Genomic DNA, 22452 nt, shown 5'->3' with positions numbered 1-22452 from the left:
CATCCCCTCTATTGTCTGATACTAAACCCACGTTCGATTCCTCATAAATCCCTTTATTGTCTCCCTGCTGTTTCCCATGTCATATTTAAGTTTTCCTCACTGGTTTCCACGGCCCGTCACAGTTTGTGCTTTTGTTCGTGACTCCATCTCCTGGCTCCTTTCTCTCAATGAAGTCAGTCCTTGACTACTTCTGTCACCTTCAAGCTTCATGCTGCCCTTCTTCCCGATCACCTCCCTGTCTATATTTTTCATCACGTCCTGATGATATTTAGAGCAAAATCTTCAAAAAAGATTGCATCAATGGATGTGCATTTTAAATTTGCCAATCCTTCAGCTTACCAGATGTCCAGGTTACAATCTTATTCTTCCCTTGATCTACTGCTCTTTAATCCTTCTTCTGTATTTTGTCATTTTTTGTTGAGCTCACTTTTTATTTAGTTCTTAAAAAGCATAATATTCTAAGAAAAAAAATTTATTTTGAAAAACAAAACAGCCGAAAAGGTTTCAATCCACAAAATGTGTGTGTTTAACTTAATTTGTATTAGCAGTATTTGACATACTGTTTGTAAGGTGCTTCAGAGCTCAAAGAGGATATAGCAACGCTAAAGTATCTGTTTATCATACCTGTCTAAGTATGATAATCATAATTAGAGTCTAGGATTTTTCCCACCCTTCTCATTTTTGACACAACTGTAATTCATACAACGAGAAATGCTAATCGTGTTAGTATGGTGTGTGTACAAAAAGTCTCTTTCGTGTAGCGATCTCGGTCCTCCTTCCCATTTGAGGATATTTTGACTATTAAATCCCATATAAAATTACTTTCATTGGCTAATATACTATTTTTTTTTCCTTGAAGATAAAATTCAAATCTGAAGATGTTTGCCTTTCTCCATTTACTGTTCTCTGTATTTTAGATCATGTCAGCAAATCAACACAGTTGGCAATCTCTTCTGGGGAGATACTCGGGGTTAGCATAAAAGGGTTTACTGATGCAGGTAAAGATATACTGTCTGAATTATTGCAGAAGTGAAATGCCTGTTTTGCAAACAGACTGCTGCTTGCCACACTCGTTCAGTGTTTTGGTGTATTCTTGGGGGTTTTTTTGTATTTTTTTTTAATATTTTTAGCACGTAAGACTATCTTCGATTCTCTGTGTTAAAATTATTAAAAAAGCAGCTGATGTTTTGTAATCCACACCCTTTCCCTTACCTCTTTCTCCAAACAACTTTCTTCAAAGACCTCAGTGTTGAGGACCCCTCGGGCATCACTAACCCAGAGTCTGTCTGGGTCCGTGAAGGAGCACCCAGCGTGCCAGGAGCAGAGCTGCCATCAGCTTTTTCAGGCTAATGCAGTAGAAAACAGGGTCTAGCTTTTCCTTTAACACAAACTGCTCTTGTCATCTGCTGCTGGCAAGGGTGGGGGGGCATCCTTTTGTTCTGTCACCCAAACTGGTACCATAAAAGCCAGTCCAGGGAGGGGTTTTCATAGCTCTGAACACCCTTTGCTCAGTAAGTGTGGGCTACCCCCTCCCGTCCTCCTCAGCTCTCACTCCTGCTCCTCTTAGCTCAGTTATCCTTCTCTATGCTCCTGCGCCATGTTCCTATAGCTGCTTCACTCTGGATTTTCCTCCGCGGTCCTTCTGGTGTCTTCTGTGCCCCCTGCTTCTCTTTGCTTAAAATGCTCAGAGTGGTTTGACTCCATTTAAACATCAGTTTTGCTTCTTTTAGGTAGAACTTCTGAGATGCTAAGTGAAGCTTTAGTTATTTAAATCACACTGTATTAATCATGTATGAATCACGTTCTGAAAAACTGACCAAATCTGTCTGTGATGATTTGCTTTTTGTAATGTCACATTGCCTAATGCTTGTGATTAAGTGAGGTTAATTTACAGGAGCCAGATTCTGGAGAAAATTACATATGTGTTCAAGTTTATGCACTGTGGGGTAAATCCAAGCTCTGAGAATAAGTCACTGGAGAATTTTGCATTGACTTCGGTGTCATTAGGGTTTCACTGTCCTAATTACCTAAGTGGCAGTACTTACAGGGTACATGATAAACTTCCGGAATTAGGTTTAGGAGCTTACAAACCTTCTTGCAATATCTGTCATACTAAATTATTAGTAAACTAGGCTAGATTAACTAGGTAGTAATTAGTGAGGTTTTCCTTTTCTGCCGAGGGAGAAGTGCTGTTGATTTGAGGACTGGTTTGAGGGGGACAGAAGTTAGCTGGCTTTGGACTGTTGATAGCTCACTGGATCCTACTAAGAGAATAGCTGTAAACAAGATGAAAAGAGACAAGGAGCACGCATGCAAGGTGCAGACGCCCATCTGTTTGTCAAGCACTCCAGCGTTGTACCCCAGCACATAACCCCTTCACGGCCACAGGCACGCGGAACGGTTGGGAGCTCCGTGCCCGGCACAACCCATCACGCGGGCGCTGAACCCGCTCCGGTGACGCTCCGAATCTGCTCACAGGCCGAAGGAGAAGTTGTGCCTCTCTGAGGGTGCCGGGGCAGTGGGAGAGAGCCGTGATACCAACACAGCAACAGCGGGAAGGCTTTGGCCAGCTCCGCTTCCATTGAAAAAATATTTTCCAGCATATTCATAAATGCAATAAAACTGTATTTTATTATTTACTCTTTATAACTGTTTATGTCCAGGAATGATTTTCATCTTGCTAAGCTCTCAATTTCCCAGCTGAAGATCTAGGCTATTTTTGAAAATGCATCTTTTTTCCCCAGTTAGAGCTTGCATTTTTATAGAGCTTCATGATACGTGTTTTAGACTGAGTTCCTTCTTTCTTTTTGTCTGTAGCTGAGATAAAGAATTAGTAATTTAAAACAATAACTACATGTTCCACTATGATCAAGGAATTAGATAATCTGGCATGTTTGCTTAAGGGGTCTGTATCTTGGGGCTTTTATAGGGCAGTATTAAAGCCCTGAGCCTTCTTATTATGCCAATACCCAGAAGATTGCTTTAATGAGAAGTAAAGGGCCTTTTTCCAATTACCAGGGAATAACTGTATTAAGTTCCTGTGTTATGTCAACCTGCTTTGATTTGATTACTGTGAAAGAAATGGATTTATCTGTCAGTGTTACTTAATTAAGCCTTCTCATTGATGTTTTGCAGAGTAATATAGTGTAGTTTGCACATTTAAGTCTAAATACAAAGAAAATTGGTCGAAAGCTAAGATGCGACCCCTGAAGATAAGGCACAAGAGCCATTGCTTGTCATTTTCTGATCAGAGTCCAGAACTTTTAACTTTGGTGGAAGAACCTTGAGCATTATATGGGCTCAGATTAAAGCAAAGTAAAGGGCAAGGGATTTTCAGCCAAATTTGAGATGGCTAAACATTTTGGAGTCTAGGCAAATCTTACAGTATTATTCTGTGAGGCTAGTCTCCTAATCACTACCTGATGTAGTATGTAGAATGTCTGGGTACCTTCAATGTCTGTCTTCCCCTGAGGCATCCCCAAAAGCTGTCCCTCTCCCGGCCCAGGAGCATCCTTCCCGTTTGGCAGTGCTTCCCCCTGCTAGGCAGGACTTTCTCTCTGGGTTAATCTTGGCTGTGCCCAGGGACTCGGTCTGGGATGTTTGCAGAGATGAGGAATACCCCGGCCCTGAGGTACTTGTTGTTCCCATGTTATTTTAAGCATCTGATAGTGCCCTTTGGTCATTGGCACGCTTGGCTCGAGGGAGAGGTAGGGATAACGCAGCGAAGAGTACAAGAAAGGACAGCCAGGCGGGCATTCAGCTCGCCACAAAAACATACGTTTAACTGTAAGCATGTAAATAGTTCCTTTCACATCATTGGGACTGTCCAGCGGTTGACCATGAAGCCTTATTTCCATGTGCTGCTGGAAAGTACGGGGCATTTTTGGGAGCCTGGCATCCCTTCCCTGTGCCTGAAAAAAAAGGTTTTTGAAGAACGTGACTCAGAAGAGGCACCACGAGCGGGTTAAGTCGTGTGTATCAGCCCAGCATATGTTAAAGGGGTGGTAGTGGCTCTCAGCTGGAGCTGGGGGCAGGCTCCCAAAGGGAAGAGCTCAGCGACCGAGTGCTCCCCTTGCCCGGGCTGGTCTGGGGATGCCCCCTTCCCTCTCCGCTGTCCCTCCTGGGCACAGAGTGCAAGAGAAGGATTACTGCCCAAAACACAGCCCTGAAATGTGTTATTTTAGGTGACGCATGCCCAAAACCATGGCATCTATATTCTTAAAATACAGATAAAAAAAGTACAGTATAGCAGTCTGAAAACCTTTATGGGCATGTAAATCTTGCTCCTAGCACTGGCCGTGAGCCAGCGTAAGGGGCCTTGACAACATGTATTATTTTAGATAGCTGACTTTTACAGAAAATAAGTATGTTAATAAATGAAGTTTCTAACAGGGAGCTAAGAGAATAATGCCTCCTTGTAAATGAAGGCAGAGCCCTTCGCTGGTGTCACCCTGTTCTACACACGCACGAGCGGGCTCGTGGGTCTGCACAAGAGAGCTGGGAGCGGGACGGGGCTGAAGCCAAGCCCGCAGGTGCTGGGTTTATCACCTCTCTGGAGGTGGGCTCAGAGCTGTCACCCGGTCCCCCAGGTGCTGTCCCCGAGGGCTGAGCTGTTCCGCTCGCTGATGGATTTTGGAAGCTATGCTCGGGGGTGGGACGATGCCCATCAAAGTCAATGGGGTAATATCCACTGATTTTTAGCAGGCAATGGATCGGGGATCTACAGAGTTAATTGCCTGTTACATAACACAAATGATTTTTAAAAATATGCCTAATTAACCTAATAGAATGGTTGATCTGATCTGTCAGGTAAATGATACACATTTTCTTTCTTTTTCTGGAGCTTAATTAAATATTTACCTAAGAGTGTCTTGTGCTATTAACATCTTCATCTGTTATTGAGATAATAGGAATTGTAACTGGGGGAAAGTATTAAACTATACAAATGTGTGGCGTTTTTTGGGTGGGTGTTTGGTGTGGTGTGGTGTTGTTTTGTTTTGGTTTTTTTTTTTTTTTTTTTTTTAAATCTTGGAAATCAACCAGATTTGGTCACAGCACCTGCATTTTAAAGTGCTAATGACCATATCTGTTTCTCAGACAACTGAAGTTCCCACTGATCCTAGAAGTCTGGATGAACCAATGCGCAGGTGGGAAGGGAGCTGCTCGTGTGTGTAGTCTTTGGCAGCACTCTGAGAAAGTTTCTCTAGCCAGCAAGACCAAATACATATTTTTTCCAATTAGATTAAAGCTACTGTTTGTGCGTGGCAAAAGGCAAGCAATATTATTATTTCATTAGGATGCTAGTGGGTACACAGGAGTAAGTTGGAAAATAGCTCTGAAATATGCAATAATACTGTTATAGATCAACGTCAATCACATTTCCTGATATTTAACATACTGTAAGTAAAAAAGTAATGGATTTAAGCTGCCTGGTCCGGTCCATCAATGTACTAAAGGATGTGCTTAATGTTAAGCATGAGTGATCTCATTTACTTGAATTAACATGAGTGAACTATGATTTCAGTGGAATTATTCACAGGCTTCCATTAAACCTGTGCGCAAGTGCCTCGCTGGTGTTATGTTTGGCCATTAAGTTTTTAGCCAAGTGGAAAGTCTCAGGAGACTCCCAACTCATTTTAGTAGAGGTTTTGTGATGGCAGCGGTTGTGCAGGTGTATCCCAGCGAACTTGAGTGCACTGCGGAGGGTCTTCTGCTTTCAGCCGCAGCGGTAGCCTGCGGGGTGCAGTTCGTGGACTTCTGCGCCTTGGTGCAACCTCAGAAGTAGCGTGGCCAGCGCGGAGGTGCACCTGACTGCTTCGGGTACGCGAGAGGGACAGCCCCGTGCAGTTGGGGTGTCTTTGGAAGAAGTTACTGTGTGGGTCTTTTTGGGTTTGGTTTTGGTTTTTTTCAGGCTCTGCATTTGAAAGAGCATTCAGCGTTACAGGGAAGTTTTAGTAACAATAAACCAGATTAATTGACAATACTGGGAAAGACTTGGGGAAAGCGGAATAAAAATAGTTGCATCAGAGAAGAAATATTGGGAATTGTGAAATGTGGAGAGCATTCATATGCAAAATGTGTCTATGACTTGATTTTTGTCAAGGAAAATGTAGTGTTGCAGTCTAGCTAGCCTCTTGCATCCAGTGATCTGGAAGCACGCTGCAGGGGCTGACCAGCGAAGCTCACCTCACCTTCCTGGGTGACTACCAAGCTGTCCCTCTGGTGCACAGACCAAATGCACACAAGGAAATGGCAGGCTGAGACATTTTCGTGTTTTGTTGCAAAGTTAAGAGGAACTTGTAGGAGTCGTGGTTCTTTGGTTCATACCCTAAACAGCAGGTTTCACCACGCCCTAGGATATATGCAATGGGACGTGTTATTCCTAGAGTTACCGAGGAGGAAAATGGTTAAAAATACCCTGAAATGGGCTGTCTGAAATTACGGAGTGTCTCCTGCCCAATGGTTGCGATGAATCCTCTATCAAACGGTAGAGGAAAAGACAGAAATACCCCCTCTGTGCTTGGCTTTAGGGATGTGCTTTTCTCTCCTTGAGATACAAATATGTGTGTAAATGCTTTTCTGCAGCAGAAGCCTAGATGAGATGGCAACAGTACGTTTACCCCAAACATGCCTTATTTATAGGTTTTGTCTGTTTTATCATGTTTTATTTTTACCGTTTGACAATACCTATTTTTGTGCTGGAGATTTTGATAGGATTTTAACTGGTGTGGTGCAGTCACTTTTTAAAGTGTCGAGAAATGCTGAGCCGCTGAAGTAATTTTTATGTTCAAACCTCAGGTTCCTGAGGGTCCGGTTCATTTCTGCTGTGAATTTAAATGAGTTAATTTAAGCAGTGGGTCAGAAGCGACTACCATCGTAGTAGCCCTGTGCCTGATTCTTAATTAAAGGCAACAGGAGATTAATTTGAAACATTAATTTAAAAGTGCCTATACAAAAGGAAAGAATTATTGCAATAAAGCCTAAAGAACTTTTTTGTCCCTAGATGTAGAAGACAGAACTAGCTCAGGGTCCTGGGGGAATACAGGACATCCTAGTCCATCCAGGGTAAGTATATCTAATCTTTTTCCCCAAACCAGACTTCCTACATATGTAAATTTACAATCTTAAATATGAGTTTTACACCTGATCGCGTAGAAAAATGGGTATGCAAAGTTGGCTGTAGCCTCTCTTCTCTTTAAAATCGCCTTTTTTTTTTTTTTTGAACGTTCAAACCTGATCCTGTGATTGAATTTGGCACCTGCTCCGCTACTTCTAACAGGTAGTGAGAATATTAATTAACCATTTTTTCTTGCTAGGCCCTATCCGCCACTGCCACCACCCAGAGCGCAGGTGGAGCAGAGATGTCGTTGCCGAATGTTTCATTTTCTGCAGTTGGATTTTTAGGGATCGCGGGTGTCAGCAAACCCGAGGAGAGGGCCAGCGATCCCCCGCGGGCAGCGCTCATCCCCTGCGGGGCTTGCCGGCCGCCCCGGGGCCCGGGCTCCGGGCAGCGAAGCTGGAGAGGGGCCGCCAGCTCTGTCCCACGGGGGCAGCTGTGCCCCTGCCCTTCCCGCAGCGCACCGCAGCCGCTCCGTGCCTCCGCTGAGGGGGTTTCAAACCCTCCCCTCGGGCGGGGGCTGGCAGCCGAGTCTTTCAGCACGTCCCCCCGACTGCTGGCACCATCCGAGCTCCGGGGCACGTAGCCCGGCTGCCAGCCCCCTGCCCACCCCTGCTCCGGACGCTGCTGAGGATGGGGCATGGACGTCTCCTGTGCTCCCCACGTAAGAGTGGGATCCCCCTCCAGGGAATGCAGACACCGAGCCGCTGTCTGGCACGGCGGTACTCGGAGTTTGCTGAGATTTGCAAAGACAGCTGGACTCAGTCATTTCAATTGTGGCTGTGGACAGTTATCCAAATTCTTTAGACACCTCGGGCTCGGGATGCCGGTTACTTCGGTAGGGAAGAAGTGCTATTTCCAGCAGAGCAGCTGTGCGGTTCGCCCCGCGCCGCTGCCGCTCCCGAGCAGCACGGTGTGGGCAGCCCTGCCGATGGTCCTCGCGAGCCGCCCCGGCAGCCCCGCTCCCCAGCCGGAGCATCGCGGCTTTGCCCGTCCTCGGGGCTGGGCACGGCTTGTGCTTCAGTACCAAGATGATTATTTCTGTTTACTTCCTGCAAGTGCACCAAGTACACTTACGCTGGGCAAAAAGTGCCTTCGCTCTTACTTATGCCCTTATTTAAACCGTTTGCTTAAATTGCTTTTTAATTGTTTTCTAATTAACATGAAGGATCAGGGCTTGTGAGCAGCGCTGCCGGGAGCTCCGTGCCCTCGAGTGTCTGTCTGGCGAGGAGAAATGCAGTTGCCCTGTTCATCCTCGGCCCGTCCTTTCCCCTCGGGGCAGGTCCTGCCCTCGGCGGACGTTTCGCCAGCTGAGGTTTTAAGTGGACGTCCGCAGCGCTGCACTGCACTGCGGGCAGCCCAGGGGGGTCCCCCATTTACGGCGTGGCAGGGGGGACCCCGGCCCTGCCGCCGAGGGAGGGAAGCCCGACACCTTTTCTTATTCCATCCTGCTTAGCATCCATTACGTCATTACTGCTCACATCTGTCAGTTTTATTTTTATCCCCTTTTTTTACTTGACACTTGTATTGCTTCCGAGGGAAAAATGTTTTGAAAAGTAAATTCTAAATTTGCACACACAATTATTTATGCATGCAAAAACTTGAATGTGAGTGTACAATTAAGTTTTGAGATATAAAGAAAAGAGCACGAGCCTGGGAAGAATTCTGGAGTTTCAATCAGGACTGTGCATTAACTTGCAGCGTTACTCTGCAAGCAGCCTGACCTCTCTCTTTCCTTGTTTGTAAAACGATGATGGTATTTCCACGTTGGGAGAGTGTTTCTTGTGAGTTCTTCTGAACCGAAGAAAGAAAACGTTGCAGAACTGCTGCGCTTGGCCAATATTTGTAGTTAAATTTAAGATTTTGCTAATTGAGTGACTGAAAGCAGAAGGTTACACCAAGACTGTTTCAAAAATATGGGCCCGATCCTGGCAAGGTTTTCATTTTTCATATGTCCTTGACTCTGTGGATAGCGTCTGATGGTGTTGATCCCCAGAGCAGTACCGAGGGGTATGAAGGCAGTGCGGCGTGCAGGGCAAGGGGGGGGTCGCTGCCGCTCGCTAGCCATGTGCAGAATTGCATGCACAAAGGAGGGGTGCTATGCACGGTGGTTTTTTCAGTGAGAAGTAACTTTCCACACCCACTGTGAAAAAAATTCTGATTTTTTTTTTTATAGTCTAGTGCATGTATATAGCAGTGAGGTGATTAAGATGGCAAATTTCTACATAAAAATAGATTTAAAAAGCAAAATGCTAAAAGAAGTATTTCTTTGCTGTTCTCGGGTATGTCATGGGCAAGAACACTTCTATGCGAAGAGGGGGCTTTATGCTGAATTGCACAGCACGAAATTCCAGGAACCTCATCTCAGTCATTCAGGATTATCTACACAGCAAACCGAAGTCAATTACTAATGAAATAAAAATTTGAAACAGCTTTAAAAATGTTCTGGAACACATCACTTCCAGCAGAATCAATAGGGGAAAACAATAAAGGGAACAATATTTCTTATAGCTGGCTTAAAACTTAGAAGGGAAATATGGACCTGTAGGTTTTGAAAAATGCTGGTTAAACTTGTAAAATTGTTTTTTTCCCGATCTGTTAACAGAACTATGGAGATGGGACTCACTATGATCATATGGCGAGCAGAGACCTTGGGTCGCATGACAATCTCTCTCCTCCCTTTGTCAATTCCAGAATACAAAGTAAGAAATCGAATTTCCTAACTTGACCGTGTTGTTGAAGGTGAATAAGTGAACCAGAAATAAATTCTGAGGGCTTAAATCCCTCATTTTTGGGGTTGATTGTACTTGGCATAAGGGTGGGAACATGGATTTTTTTTTTTTTTAAGCTATCATGCCATTTCAAAAATGTACACTGATTATGTTTATTGAACAGACTGTGTTTTCTTGCTGTGAGAGGGACATGACTTTTGATGCAGAACTTCAATATTTGCTGAAAGAGGTAAATGGTTGTTTCCTGAGGCTCAGCCTTTCCTTTTCAAAGAAGTGGCCAGTTGGCAGACAAGGGACATGCTCTGAACAGGACTTTTAAAGTAGAAAAGGATTTCTGAAAATATGATAAATACATGTTCACAAAAGGGAACAGATAAATAACTGGTGAGGGACACTGAAGCCATTGTTTGTTTTGGAGCATGATGGATCGCTGCCTGCTGGGACCTGTGAGCTGCAAACTCCTGGATTTCAGGCGAGGGTAGTTGCAGCCTGTTCTGCTTTAGAGGAGTGAGATTTTGCCCAGGGCGTTTGGCAAGGACCCTCCTTCCACCCCACACGCCATGATAGAAAGTTTTGACACCCCTGAATAATCATTTAGCTTAGCAGCAAACGCCATAACAGTATGAAGAGAGACTATAATTATTTGTAAGTGAATGATAGCTACTTTCTTTAATTACGGTTGATAAATGAGTTTGGTTAAAGTAAATATATGATGTAAAAATATTAGTAATGCTTATGCTTGGCCAAGATCACACCCTTCTTCTGCAGTTGTCAATGAACTAACCAAATGCTTTGCTTTAAAGGGTTGAACGCGAGCCAAAAAAAACATGGAGCTGTAACTGCGATATATCATTCTTCAGCTCTAATATACGTCCCTAAAATATGCCTTGTCTTTTAATATTGGGAAATATTTGTGAGTTGTTTAACATATGGGACAATGTTGGAGCTTGTAGTCATTTGTATGTATTCACGTACAAAACATGGTTACAACAGTTTTAAAGGGTCTAATATAAGCCAAAAAAAGCATGGAAATTTCAACACTCCCTTCTTAACTCACGCCATGGGGCTTAGGTAGTGCGCAGAGACACTTTGCAAATAGCCACACACTTCTGTGAAACCCACTGGGCTGCGTGGTGCTTTCAAGTTTAACCTTTAATTTGAGTCTGTAGAACTTAAAAGTCTCTCTCTCTTCTGCCTGCCCTTGGGTTACAGAAAAGTCTCATTCCTGCCTCTGATTGTTTTTGCCAATCTTAGTGAAAATACTGGTTTCACTTGGTTTAAGAAATAGTTGTGTTATAAAAACAGGTTCGGAGGCACCCGGTTAAAGGATTAAGCCACGTGATACTCTGGTTAGGAACTTTGGAAACCCTGGTGTTGCTAGAGGGTCCCGCTCGTCGTCATCAGAGGGGTCTGCATGGCTCTGCAGACCTGAACCGGAGGGGTCTGCTCCAGCTGCGGGTGCGAGCCGGGCAGCGTCCTCACTCTGCGTGGTCCTGAAGGACCCTGCAATTTTTGGGGTTTTATGAGATGTGGTACTTTCAACTGGAAATCAGACCAGTGATGTTCCAACACACGCAGATTAATGCGTGTGCAAGCGTATGGCAAGCGATGAGCGGCTTTTGACAAGTGTGCAGTTGCGCAACAACACGTGTGCGTGCCGGGGCCGTCAGCTGCCTCCCACAACCCGCGGCATTTTGCAACCGCGCTTTAGTATAATTCTCTGATAATTAGAGTGGACTCTTCTTACTTTGTCCTGTTGGGGCAGCCCTGTGCTCCCCAGTTTTGCTCCGCTCCTGGGTGCGGGGCATTAGTGCTGGAGGAGGAGGAGGATGGCCGCTGGGGTGCGTGCACGTTTCCCTCCCGCTCAAACGCCCCTGGGGGCCTTGGCCGGGAGGTCCGTTTCTGTGCCGTGTGGGAAGGAAACCCTTACCTGCCCCGGGGCGGGCGCCGCGGTTGCTAACACCGCTGCGTGGAGCACTGCCCCTGTGAAGCCTTGCCCTAACAAAGACCCCTGTCACTCTGCGCTGGTCAGGTCCGTATTTGTGATTTTAGGAGAAATGGAAAGATTGTGGTGATGAACAACGCACAGTGCTGTTTAGAGGATGGAGGCCGCCCGGACTGCCAGCTCCTGACTCCTGTTACTCCAAACGTATTTTGTCATCTCCCTTTTCTTGGCAGGTCTTCGAACTCCCCCAGGGAAGGGTCCCCAGAAACTCTGGTGTTAGGCAGCTGGCACCTGCAGAGCCACGCTGTAGTTTTCTTTCCGTGCTCCTCTTTCTCTTGGCAACTGATAAAGACCCTGACGATCATCCAACTTGAACTGGTTTTATACTGGTGTATACCGTTGACTTGAATGGAGTTGCTCCTGATTTGAGGTGGTTTTCCGGGCAAGAAAGGCTTTCTTGCCGCTGGGGATAGGTATTATTGACCCCGTACCTGTGAACCACAAATGCTTGCAGACAAGATGTGCTTAAAGGAGGGCTTACATAGCATTTTATTTTTCAGATATTTGTTTTTAAAACACATTTTTATGTGGCCAGTGTCTAGCAGGGAGCCTGTGCGTTAGGCTTTGGAGCAAGCCCTGTGGCGTGCAGAGGGAAGTCGCAGAGCTGCATGCGTTACTCAACTCCTCAAACTGCTGCTCGCGTGTATCCAACACAGCTTGCTTTGTGCGTGTCTGGAGTCCCACTACCCTGCGAGGTATTTTGGGTTTTTTTAAGAGTATCTGAAGAGTAGTTATTTGGCCCAGCAATGAAATGTGTGTGGGCAGATAGCTGTGACGGGTATGGCACATCGGGTGTCGCTTCTCATCGCTTCTCCCGTTTCCAGTTGTGCTTTTGGGAACATTTCTTACCCTACTACTTGGGATATCTTGCTAGTACATTAAATCATTTACCAATGTACAGTAACTTGCTTCTAAGCCCCCTGTAGCTTAATGGAGCATTTCGCTGCAAGGATTAGATTGAGGTTTCAGGCGCTGCTGAAGAAAGCTGCTGGCTTATGTGGTGACCTTTGAATCTCATCTGGGTTAGTGGTTGATATTTTGATTTGGTTACTGTGGTCATATTGTGACAGCTGCTGGTTCATTATAATTCAGTTCCTCTCCTCGGTTTGACTACCAGGAATATTTAGGTTTGTGTTGCTTCAAAGTGCTCTAACCACCCCGAATTTAACCCGGCACGCCGCACAAGGTGAAGCGTTGTGAATGCTTTCGGTCACCAGCCGCCGTCCGCCGGACAGGCAGTCACAGAGGGAGAAACTTGCTGCAGGGGAAAACTTTCCCCGAGGCTTACAAAGCTGATTTAACCCAGTTTGTTGAATGTAGTAAAAATGAGACTAGAAAAGATTGAAAGCACTTTTCTTATTTTGTTGCACAGACAGTGTGTGTACTCCTCCCCTCTGTATGTAATATTTCTGGTGTTCACAGTAGTGATTTTATATATCTTATTGAAAAAGTTCCTACACTACTAACTAGAAGACAGTATTTAATTTCTGATGTTGCGTTGAGGCTCTCTAAAAGGTCACTGAATGTAGATCTCTTAATAGTTGTGGGAGTTGCTTGGTGATCTAGTATGTGAAGACAAAATCTGTGCTTGTGTTTATTTTCTCTTTCTGTTGCTGAACACAAAATGAAGAGCAGGTACAGTGACTTGCTCTTACTTCCCTCCCGGTTGTCTGCTTCAGGGCTGCGCTGCTCCGGGTTGTGCTCTTACACAGCCTGGCGCGCTTTTGGGAGGGCTGGCGCGGGCGTTTGCCAGAGACTGGCGCTTGTATTGCAAAATAAGTATTTTCCCCTCTGCTTTTTTCCCTTTTCCTTTTAAAAATCTCCAAGTCATAATTTTCCTCTTAGCATTGTTACTTTGGAGAAGGTGGCGTTTTCTCACAGCGGGAGTGACCGAGCGGTGCTGGTGAGCACAGTACCAGGGGGCTGGGGCGGCGTGGGCTGCTCGCCGTGCCGGGAGGCAGGGCTCGTGCCCGGGGTTCCTGGGGAGCCCGGCTCGGCTGCCGATCTGTGGCACGCTCTTGGTGAGTTGTTTAGCGTCTTTGTGCTCAAATGTGCCTTCCTATTTATCTGTCTGAAGAACGCGCACTATATATTTTGCAGGGATATTGTGAGATGTGGTGAATTACTGTCTAGAAAACATCCCGAGTTCCTTGGATACTCTGTATACATGCCAATTTTTAATATTATTTTTAATTCTATGATAGCACTTGTCTCTGTACGAATATTGCTGTGGCGTTTGCTTTTAATCCGTACGGCTTTGATTCTGTTACTGTTATTATAAGTAGAACTGGAATTTTTGCAGATTAGTTAAGTTTACCCAACACGGCATTATAAGGCCTTGCTTTCAATTGCTAAACTATAAACATTTGGGATGAAATTTTCCATGCTGTGTATCTGACTCAGCCTGATTATTATTTTTTTAACCTTCTGCAAAAATGATTTCAACATTTCCTAAAATGAGATTACATTTCATCCTGGCAGATTTTTGATTTTCTCAGTTAGTGTCTGGCACATCACGAACATTAATTCTTTTTCACACTACCTCTGTTATGTCAGGTGGCTTTGGTTCCCCTTTGCAGCTGGACAAGTGAAGGTACGTGAGGAACCGTGAGGGAAATGTCAAAAACTGCCCAGTAATTTCCAGTTGTAAATTTGAAACGCAAAAGGGTTTGGTGCTCTCTCGGTTCTTGCGTTCAGTGGCACCCAGAGATGCCACCGCTTGGGGAAATTGGGGTTGTGATGCTTCATGTGGGTCATCCGCATCGTGGGAGCCCACACTCAGTAGCCACTTACTTATCTTAGTGGAGTCTGCTTTTTCTTACTGTTTCCTAAAGCCTTTTCACGGCAACCCGGTATTGAAGGAGCCTGGCAACTTATGGTGGATAGAAAGCAAAGAAATGACTATTATATTTGGAAAAAAGTAAATTCTCTGTGACATACAGAAAGAAACACATGACAATTTTTTAAACAAGCAGTCAAAGGTGAATTTTCAGGAATCACAGGCAGAAGTATGTTTTCCAGAAAAATCTGTGACTGTCTGACTAGCTACAGCATTAACTGAGTTTTAACAACAGCAAATCTGACTGTAACAACTAAAAAGGCCAGGAGAGGCCTTCAGAAACCAAAGAACTGGAAATCCCGGACTCCAGTTTTCATTTAAAGTATTCTACATCCATGCACCTGCAGTTTCAGGAGAGGTCACTGAATGGACGGCGCATGGCAGGCGAGCGCTCCCAAAGGGGGAGCGCGTTACCCTCGAGTGCCCTCCCAGCTGCCGAGCTCCCAGGTATTCCCCAGCCAGGTGGAAAATGTTAGGAGCGATCTGACCATACTCGTTTCCACCTGGAAATGAGGCTGTTTGGGGTGGATGCAGTGGGGGTGCAGCTGCAGTGCTGCTGGGGAGGGGATGGTACTGGTGTCCGAGGTCCGTATCAAGCGTGACGACTGCCACGTCCCCAAAGGAAACTGAAGTGTGGTGTGGCTGGACTACAAGGCGGCCTTTGACTTGGATTGTGGTCGTGGATGGAAAACGTGCTGGGGCTGCGAGCAGCATTGCTGTTTCTCTGGATAGCAGCTATGACCTGGAGAAGACCGGTCCCACCGAGCAGGACTGCTTCCCACGGCTGCAGTGCTCGCTGGCTTGCTGGGGGGGTGGGAGGAGGAGCTGCGGGGCTGTTTAGAGAAAGGTCTGAAAACCTGAATTCAGCTGCCAAGTTTGAGCTATTTGGCTTGTTTGGTGTGTCGTGCCTCCAAATCTGCATCTGGCATCTCGGTTTTTTTGGTTCTATGTTTTTATTCACCTCTAAACTCACGTAACTCCCCTGAACACCACTCCAGTGAATGCTGTATGGATATATGTGCCCACCAACCTAACTTTTGTTCTTCCCATCCCCATGGGAGTACAGAAGGGAAGATCTGAGACAGGATTTTCAACCTAAATCCAGGAAAAGTAATCTGTCGAGTTTTTTTGCCAAATCCAGAGTTGTTTCACCAACCAAAATAACGTTGTTTTCAGTGTCTCCAAATTTTAAAAACGGCGCTAATCTGGGAAATCAATGTGCCCTCTTGCATATTCTGAGAGCAGGGCACTGTAAATGCATCTCCAAGAACTGAATTACAAACCAGCAACTGACTTCAGACATGGTCGCAATGGACATGTATCTAAATTAACATGTAAGTTAAGGCTCCGTGTTCCTTCCTCCCCTTACCCAGGAACAGCTGGACAGGGTTTCTTCCAGTCTTTTTTTCTGGATTCATTTTAGTGGTTTCTACATGACAAAGTAGAGGTGCTTCTGGATAACCCTGAGCAACAGTTTGAGTTTAACTATGCAGAGTGTCAAGGCTGAGACCTGGGGAGCTTAGATGTAGCACTTTAGCTTTCTAAGATAACCACAGTGAAAATCGCACGATTTACTGTCAACCGGGGCCTTGAAAGATGCCTTACAAATGCTTTGTAGAAGACACTGGCTCACATATCCCTTCTTGTTGTGGAATATGCCTGCTGCTTCTCTTGTCTCACTTGCCTGTGAACAAAATTACCAGAAAAAAATCTGTGCTGAAAAGCATTTTATAGATGTAGATATAAATATGTTACAGTTCCCAATTAAGAGTTAATGTATTTTGCAGCAAGTCAATCTTGCAAGTGCTGCCAGTCAGGATTCTGAGCTTCAGCATTCAACCCCAGCCTCTCGTACAGTCCTGAAGAAAAGAAATTACAAGGACATTTCCATTTATTTGGGGAGCGAGCAGCAGATGTATAAATAGAAACTGTAGACTCTGGCAATTAATGTCTGCATACTGAGCAAAGAATTGAAATATTATTTTGTACTACATAGTTTTCAGTGAAGTTTACATTCCATTGTATTTTGTTCTTAAACAAGTCCAAGCATTTTTAATAAGTTATTTTGTGCGACAGTTGTATTCTGCGTAGCATGGCATAGACTAAAGCTGTGTGAAAAATTTGCATTGAACTGCAAATGTATTTGATCTGTATTTGGAGTACAAATTGTAAGTTTGCAAAATATTGCCTGAAGTTATCCTCCCTGGAGGCAGAGAGGAACATCCTCCTGCTAACAAGGCAGCCCCCTCTGCTGCCGTGGCTTTCTGCAGACCTGGAGGTTTTGGAGCCTGCCGTTGGGGTGGCCCTGGAGCGGGAATCGGGTCGTGCAGCGTGGGGTCGCTGACTTAAAACGTGGAGCGTCTGCAGGCGTTGGGCGATTGCTGCTCCTGGCGAAGGCTGCAGGGCTGGCTCAGAAACTCTGTCGGGCTTCGCCTAACCGAAGCACAAACAGTGCAGAGCTACACAGGTTCAGCTGGGCTCCAAGGCTCTGGTTTTATCTGCTTGAGACGCTGCGTTTTTCTGCATTGCAAGCACATTAATAGAGAAATGGCTTTTAAAGAAACATCCAGACGGCGTTTTAATGGTTAATGAGCTTCTGTCCTTGATATAGATGAACATAGTTTGGCTTTCAAATAAGCATTTGCTGCTGTTCTCCAGCTGAGCTGATATTAGTGGCAGAGGGAATTTGAGCTCACACCTGTTTGAGCATTAAAAGAAACCTGTAAGTGACTTCCTTAAAATATTCATAGAGAGGAAAAAATTCAGTTTCTAGAAGAACTTACACCCCCAGGAAAACCATTGATAGGCATTTAAAAAAACCCAACCAACCAAAAAATTGCCCCCCAAAACCCAAACAAACAACCCCCAAAACCAACCCAAAAAACCCCAACCACCACCAAAAAAACTGGCTTTGTGAATTAGTTACAGTCTTTCTCTTTTCCCGAGCTGTTTGCAGTCATGTCATCAGTGAGCATACACCTAAAGGTAGCAGCGTGCTTCTGGGGGACATGACTGGCCTGGATGTGGAATAGATTTGCATTACAGCTGGAAAGTATACATGTGGGAAAATCTGTGAAACAAAACAAATTTGTTGAATTACTAGGTCATTTACATAGCTGCTCCAGTCATGGTCCGTTAAACAGGCAGAAACAATGGTTTTGTTATGCTCTCTAGTTAAGGCACAGAATGTGTAAAACAATGCCGAGTTAGCTGGATAATTAATAATCGTTTTGAGCCCATACGTACCTTAAGTCTGAACTTCACAGTGTATAGAGATGTTGAATCGAATAAGGCGTTAGTTAAATAAGATCAACTTATTTCGTTAGGTCTTGGTGTATTCTCCCACAAAAAATAGATAAAGCTGCAACCGTCGGGGCTCAGAGGTGGCTGAGCCTTAATGCCAGACTACATTCAAGCTTAGCCACGGGCAGAGCTTTGGCTGCGCATTGTTGGTCAGCGCTAACTGCCGTCTGCATTCCTGCAACAGATTTCTTCTAGGGCTTTTCTCTGTGTCTAAGAACGTGTCCAGGAGAGAAAGTTATCATTGCTTTCTGTAGGAAGACGTGATAGTCTTGAAGCAAACAATCGTTCTTACTTTTGTAGTTAAATTTTTAATTCTCTTTCTTGAGACTACTTCTGACAGTTTCTGTAACGACTTCTCTATTCTTGTCCCCAGCCTTCAGCATCTAGTACTGCTCTGGATTTAGCACATTTGGTCAGATGCACAGAATATACAAAATCAAATATAAAACAGTTCCAATGAAAATGATAAAAAGGGTATGACAGGAGGGTACAGTAATTCTCTACAGCATCATGCCAATAGATACATCTTACCATATGGTCTGAATTAAGGACAGCACCAGTTCTCACACTATACAAGGCTGATGGTATACTAGGTCCATGCTTTGATCCTTGTACCATGTGAAATAAAAAGATATGGAGCATGCATTTAACAGGAACCATCAGTACTTTAATTAGATTATATTTCTTTTTAACTAAAATCAGAGTACTCCGATACATTTCTTTATTCTGCAAACTTTTACTATGTGATTGTGGTCTTAAGCATGTTCAATAGTTCTAAAAAGAGTACAGAATGAGGAGTGATGGAGAAGGATATTCTGGGAAGCAAACATGCTGACTAAATGTGATAAAGAAGAAATTAGGCCAACGATCACATATTAAAAAGAGTGGCATTGTGTGTGTGTGTGTATATATATATGTGAATTATCTGGAAAAAGCAGTTTTGATTAATTCTTGGATGAGGAAGTTATGTAAACAGATCAGCAAGAATTTAGTCACAAGCATTTTTAATTTGTTGTTTAAATACCTTTTAATTTATGATATCTATACCAACATGTTCATATCCTTTCTACTATTTATATTTTCAGTTTTATATGTCACTAGAATTGAAGATGCCTGATTCTGGTTCACATTGCCAGCAAATTTTGCTTTTCCAAATAGGCCTTCTAGGAGAATATTTTTTTTCCTTCCTAAATTCTAACTTTCATGTAAATCTCATAGTCAGCAAATTGATTCCAAAGCCGGTTTTGGCCTGGATTTGCCATTGGCTGAGATTACAAATCTCCCATGGTATGTGGAGCAGCACCCAGAAGGTAACTGAAAATCTGAAGAGAGAGCTTGTTTTGCGAACTATTACATGGAGACGCTTGCAGGCGTCAACAGAAGTTGGCCCAATGGCTGTAATCTGCTTAAGCATTCTTTATTTCAACTAGCAACTCCTACAAACCACTAAGATGAAAACATTCCAGATGTATGACCTGAAGTATCTCGCCTTCAAATGTGAAGATCAGATCATGCAATATTAACCTTCCCGTCACAAAACACAAAAATAAAAGGAGGAAAGAAGAAACATGAGAAAATTAGTGAAATTTTGGAGTAACTGTTGTTGACTGAGCATGAAAGTGGGCTTAAAGCCAGGACAACGCTGGTAATAATTTTTATAGCACTAAATTACCGGCTGATAGTAAGGTGAGGTGTGCAACCAGAGCTGTCATGTTCTGAGCGTAGCTCACGTTTAGCTTTGCGTATTAGAACCTGTTTTCACAGGGAATGGAAAGATGATGCTGTGTAGATACACAACATCAAGGGGAATTGGTACCTACTGAAAAATAAGTGTAGCAAGTATATTCTACAGAGCTATGCTAAGAATAAGTAATATGATGAAAAGCATACTAACATCCTAATATAGAAGAACAAGCATGGCAAAAAGTAATCATAAGAAAGGAAAGCAAGAATATAAGATGTAAAACATCAAGTTTCGCGAACATGTGGAATGAGATTCAATGTTAAAAAATAATGATCTGAAAGCAAAGAGAGAGAAAGAAAGGAACAACTGTACATGAGGTTAAGATAAATAATCATGAAAGATTATTGCAATGCATAAAGAAGAGGAGGTCAGTAAAGTAGATTTTAGGACCTCTTAGAGATGGAAAGGGTAATTTATTGACAGATGATGTAGACACTGCTAAAAAATAAATGGATTTTTCGCCTCAGTGTTCACAAAAGAGGATGGGGAACAGATGCCAGAATGAGATATAAATTTCCCAGGAGAGAGGCAAGAAATATTGAAGGAAATAGGGATTATTCCAGAATGGGTGATCACACGGTGGGTGAGAACATCAGTAGATGGATTAAACTCTATAGAGGAGCCATCACAGAATTCTTAAATAAGAAAAGAGAAAGGACTATTTCATGTTCATGGGGAAAAAACAAACAAACAACGCCCCTCCATTCCTTAGTGTCCTCAGCTGTCCACAGAGAGAACTGTGAGCGGAGCTCTGCGATTCACCATAGCGGCACAATGCTTTTGTGTCCCGCAAGGACTTTACTGACAAGTTTTGTGTGTGACTCTGTTTTAGTTATTTTAAAATAATTTTAAATACTTAAAATATATTTTACAATGGGTAGTCCAGTCTCCACAAAATGTACAGTCCTGTATGGAAGGGAGACTGAACTTGGGGCCATCCATAAGCAATAGCTCAGTAGGGTCAGGAGAAAATTTTCTTTGAGGGAACCATTGCAGATCAATAAACATAAGGTGAAGCGTTTCTAAATGCTTTCTGCTATATGGTGTGTTCTGCCTCCTTAAAGAAAATCATTGATATCTTTTAGTTCTGCCAGAATAAACATCTGACGGGAAGGTTAATATTGCATGATCTGATCTTCACATTTGAAGGCGAGATACTTCAGGTCATACATCTGGAATGTTTTCATCTTAGTGGTTTGTAGGAGTATGTAAGACCAGGGCATATATTCCTGTTTTGTTGTTGCATTTACCCTCAGGTTCAGAGCTGACGCTCAGCCAGTCTGGACCTGGGTCTAGGAAGAACTAAGATTCAAAGTTTTGATTCTCTTCTTTCTGAGCCTCTTAATGATCTAAAAGAATCATACTTTTACTGGCACACTCTTCAGTGTATGAACTTGAGTGAGCTTCATGCTTTTATGAATGGCTGAACTTAACTGTTGTTGAACTTCAATGGAGTTTCATCTTAGTCATCTTGCCAGCCTCATCCTCGAGTCTCGTGTTTCTTCAGAAAGCATTTTTGCTTTCACAAATTTGATATCAAAGGTTCTCATGCCTCTTCCTGGTCTGGATTCATTAGTTTCTTGTACTCATTAGGTTTGACTGTCTTCACAGGAACGATGTCTGAGTGACTGGCAGGCAGTAGCACTGAAGCTGGAGGCAAAATGACATGCCTGATTTCCATGGAACAGGTAAACGTGAAAACTGAGGGAGGTAACGGGTAGAATATTTAACACAGAGCTAAGCTGTTGCAGGGCTGTGGACTTAAGACTCGTGGTCTTCCTCAGCATATACATTAGAATAACATCAATTAAAATTTACCAATATTTGGTGGATTGTGAAGAAAACAATGCAAATTGAAAGTGAACTTAGGTTGTCCATCTGGCAGAGATCTTTAACATTTGGATACCAAGCTGATTCAGCAAAACACTTTATTTTTAAAACCTTGCAATACTTCAGAAATAGAATCCAGATCAAACAAAATTTCACATCCCGCAGGCAGAAGTTTCCCTCCAATACTTTGGATAGCTTTTGCAGAAGACTAAACCCTTTCTTCTGTCCCCTGAGTGGAGTCTTACCGTCTTCCCAAATGCAGCTGCCGGCAGATTTTCTCTGTTGGTTTCTCATCTCTGCAGCTGCAGCGCAAAGGTTCCAGCAGAGAGGTAGTTCTGCCTTCATCTCATCTTCCTCCCTTGACCTACAGAGTGGAAATGCGCTTCATTTTTGCTGGTCATCCTGAGGAGAGACACCTTCTGGTACCTCCACCCATCCTCTTTGGTAGCATCCGAGATGATGAAGGCTAATATCTAAGGAATGGAAGTATGTTTGGTAGGCTGATGGATCTCATGAAACTTCTGGCTAAATTTAACTAGACCTTCCTTTTAAAGATCTTCTCCCAACTTCTGCTGGAAAATATCTCGTAGATGCACTGTAACTTGGATAACACTTTGTAATGCCTGCTTATCATGATGGGCATATGCTTTGGCTTCAGTAGCCTTGTATTACACCACCAACCTGTGAAATAATGTCTCTTGGGATGCAAGGGATTGCAGCGGAACCTCTGAATATAGGTGATAAATTCTCTCATAATCCCTGTTTTGTGGATGGAAACACCCAAATGCAACCAGAGACGGAGCTTATTGCCTGTAGCCCTCCACTTGTACATGTTTAAATTCCAGAGCTCCCTGCCACTCTCCGGGGCGTGACCAAACAGCA

General features: G+C 43.8%; 1 protein-coding gene across 9 annotated transcripts in view; it reads left to right on the top strand.

Annotated features, from left to right (window-relative positions):
* The window catches only part of TCF4 (transcription factor 4), a 235940-nt gene that overhangs the window by 64288 nt on the left and 149200 nt on the right, over window positions 1–22452 (top strand). For 6 of the 9 annotated variants that reach the window (XM_075137536.1, XM_075137534.1, XM_075137540.1 and 3 more), the window contains 2 exons: window positions 7004–7065; window positions 9723–9819. The exons of the other annotated variants lie outside the window; for them this stretch is intronic. In XM_075137536.1, the coding sequence (XP_074993637.1) occupies window positions 7004–7065; window positions 9723–9819 (159 nt within the window). The remainder of the gene's footprint in view (window positions 1–7003; window positions 7066–9722; window positions 9820–22452) is intronic. 9 annotated transcript variants of the gene reach the window in all.

The sequence above is a fragment of the Calonectris borealis genome, chromosome Z, assembly GCF_964195595.1.
Source record: "Calonectris borealis chromosome Z, bCalBor7.hap1.2, whole genome shotgun sequence".
Classification (NCBI taxonomy): Eukaryota; Metazoa; Chordata; class Aves; order Procellariiformes; family Procellariidae; genus Calonectris; species Calonectris borealis.
This window is presented reverse-complemented; position numbering and strand designations above follow the sequence as displayed.